This window comes from Nicotiana tomentosiformis, chromosome 7 (assembly GCF_000390325.3).
Source record: "Nicotiana tomentosiformis chromosome 7, ASM39032v3, whole genome shotgun sequence".
NCBI classification, from domain to species: domain Eukaryota; kingdom Viridiplantae; phylum Streptophyta; class Magnoliopsida; order Solanales; family Solanaceae; genus Nicotiana; species Nicotiana tomentosiformis.
This window is the reverse complement of record NC_090818.1, coordinates 44,446,195-44,447,445: the sequence shown is the minus strand read 5'-3', so window position 1 is coordinate 44,447,445 and position 1,251 is coordinate 44,446,195. Positions and strand designations below refer to the sequence as shown.

The window sequence follows — 1,251 nt, the reverse complement described above, 5'->3', positions numbered from 1 at the left end:
CAAGGTAGAAACAAGTCCGTTTCCAGCAAGCTTGTCTTTGGCATCACAGTCTGCGCGCGCGGCACTGTTGACATCTGCCTGCGGCTAGGCGCTGGCGAGGGCTATCGGTGGGGTGACAGAGGCACATGCACGTTTTTCACTTGGTGCAGCCAAGACTACGGGGTCGTCCATGGCGCTAGGCATTGAGAGGCTTGCTAGGACGCCATGGGGCGCATCCAAGGGGTCATGGGGCATGGCTGGAAAGTCGCCCATGACATAACACACATAATAAGCATAAAGTACTAGCAATTAGACTCAAACACGATTAAATTACAATAATTAGAGTGCGAAATATAACTAAAAACGTGAGTTCCTAGCCTACCATCAATGTTTTGCCCATTTGTTGTAATATCGCTCAATCCTTTGCTTTTGCGCTATCATCCTTATCAAAGTTGCTTCCCTTCGTTCTTCTGTCCAATCCAAATTTGTACGAAGTTCTTCCTCATTGGATACTTTATTTGTACGTTCAAACCTAAATCTTGGTTCTCCTATTTTCACTGGAATTAGTGCCTCAGTACCATAAACAAGTGAGAATGGAGTTTCTCCCGTACTTATTTTTGTCGTTGTCCTGTAGGTCCATAATACCCCAGGTAGCACTTCAGGACACCTGCCTTTTGATTCTTCCAAATGTTTCTTTATATTGTTGATAATAATTTTATTTGTCGGCTCTACTTGTCCATTAGCTACGGGATGATATGGTGCTGAAGTAATCTGTTTAATTTTCAATCCTTTGAAAAAGTCCGTGATCTTTGCCTCCATGAATTGTGACCCATTATCACAAATATGCATATTGTGTTTCTCCAAATGAAGTCGATAAGTTCCTTTTATCGTACCTGTTTGAAGGCACCTACCTCCACCCACTTATAAAATATTATCAATTAAAATTAATAAAAATCGTACTTTTCCTAGTGCTTGTGGCACAGGACCTACGATATCCATTCCTTACTTCATAAACGGCCACGGTGCAATAATTGAATGAAGCAACTTAGTGGTTGACGCATATTATTTGTGTACCGTTGGTATTTATCGCACTTTTTACGAAGTTTTCCGCCTCGTATTCCATCGTTGGCTAATAATATCCTGCTCTTATTATCGTTTTCACTAGTACCTTCCACCACCATAATTTTCACAATGTCCTTCATGTATCTCTTGCATCACGTATTCAGTTTGTGAGGGTACAAGACACCGAGCTAAAGGTCCACCAAACATCTT

The 1,251-nt window shown here is 41.6% G+C and overlaps 1 protein-coding gene across 1 annotated transcript; it reads right to left on the bottom strand.

Moving 5' to 3' along the window:
* Positions 1-363: 363 nt before the first annotated feature.
* LOC104111310 (uncharacterized) lies at positions 364-798 on the bottom strand. The gene has a single exon (XM_009620985.1). It carries the CDS (start codon positions 796-798, stop codon positions 364-366), a length of 435 nt encoding a protein of 144 aa, XP_009619280.1.
* Positions 799-1,251: the final 453 nt, after the last annotated feature.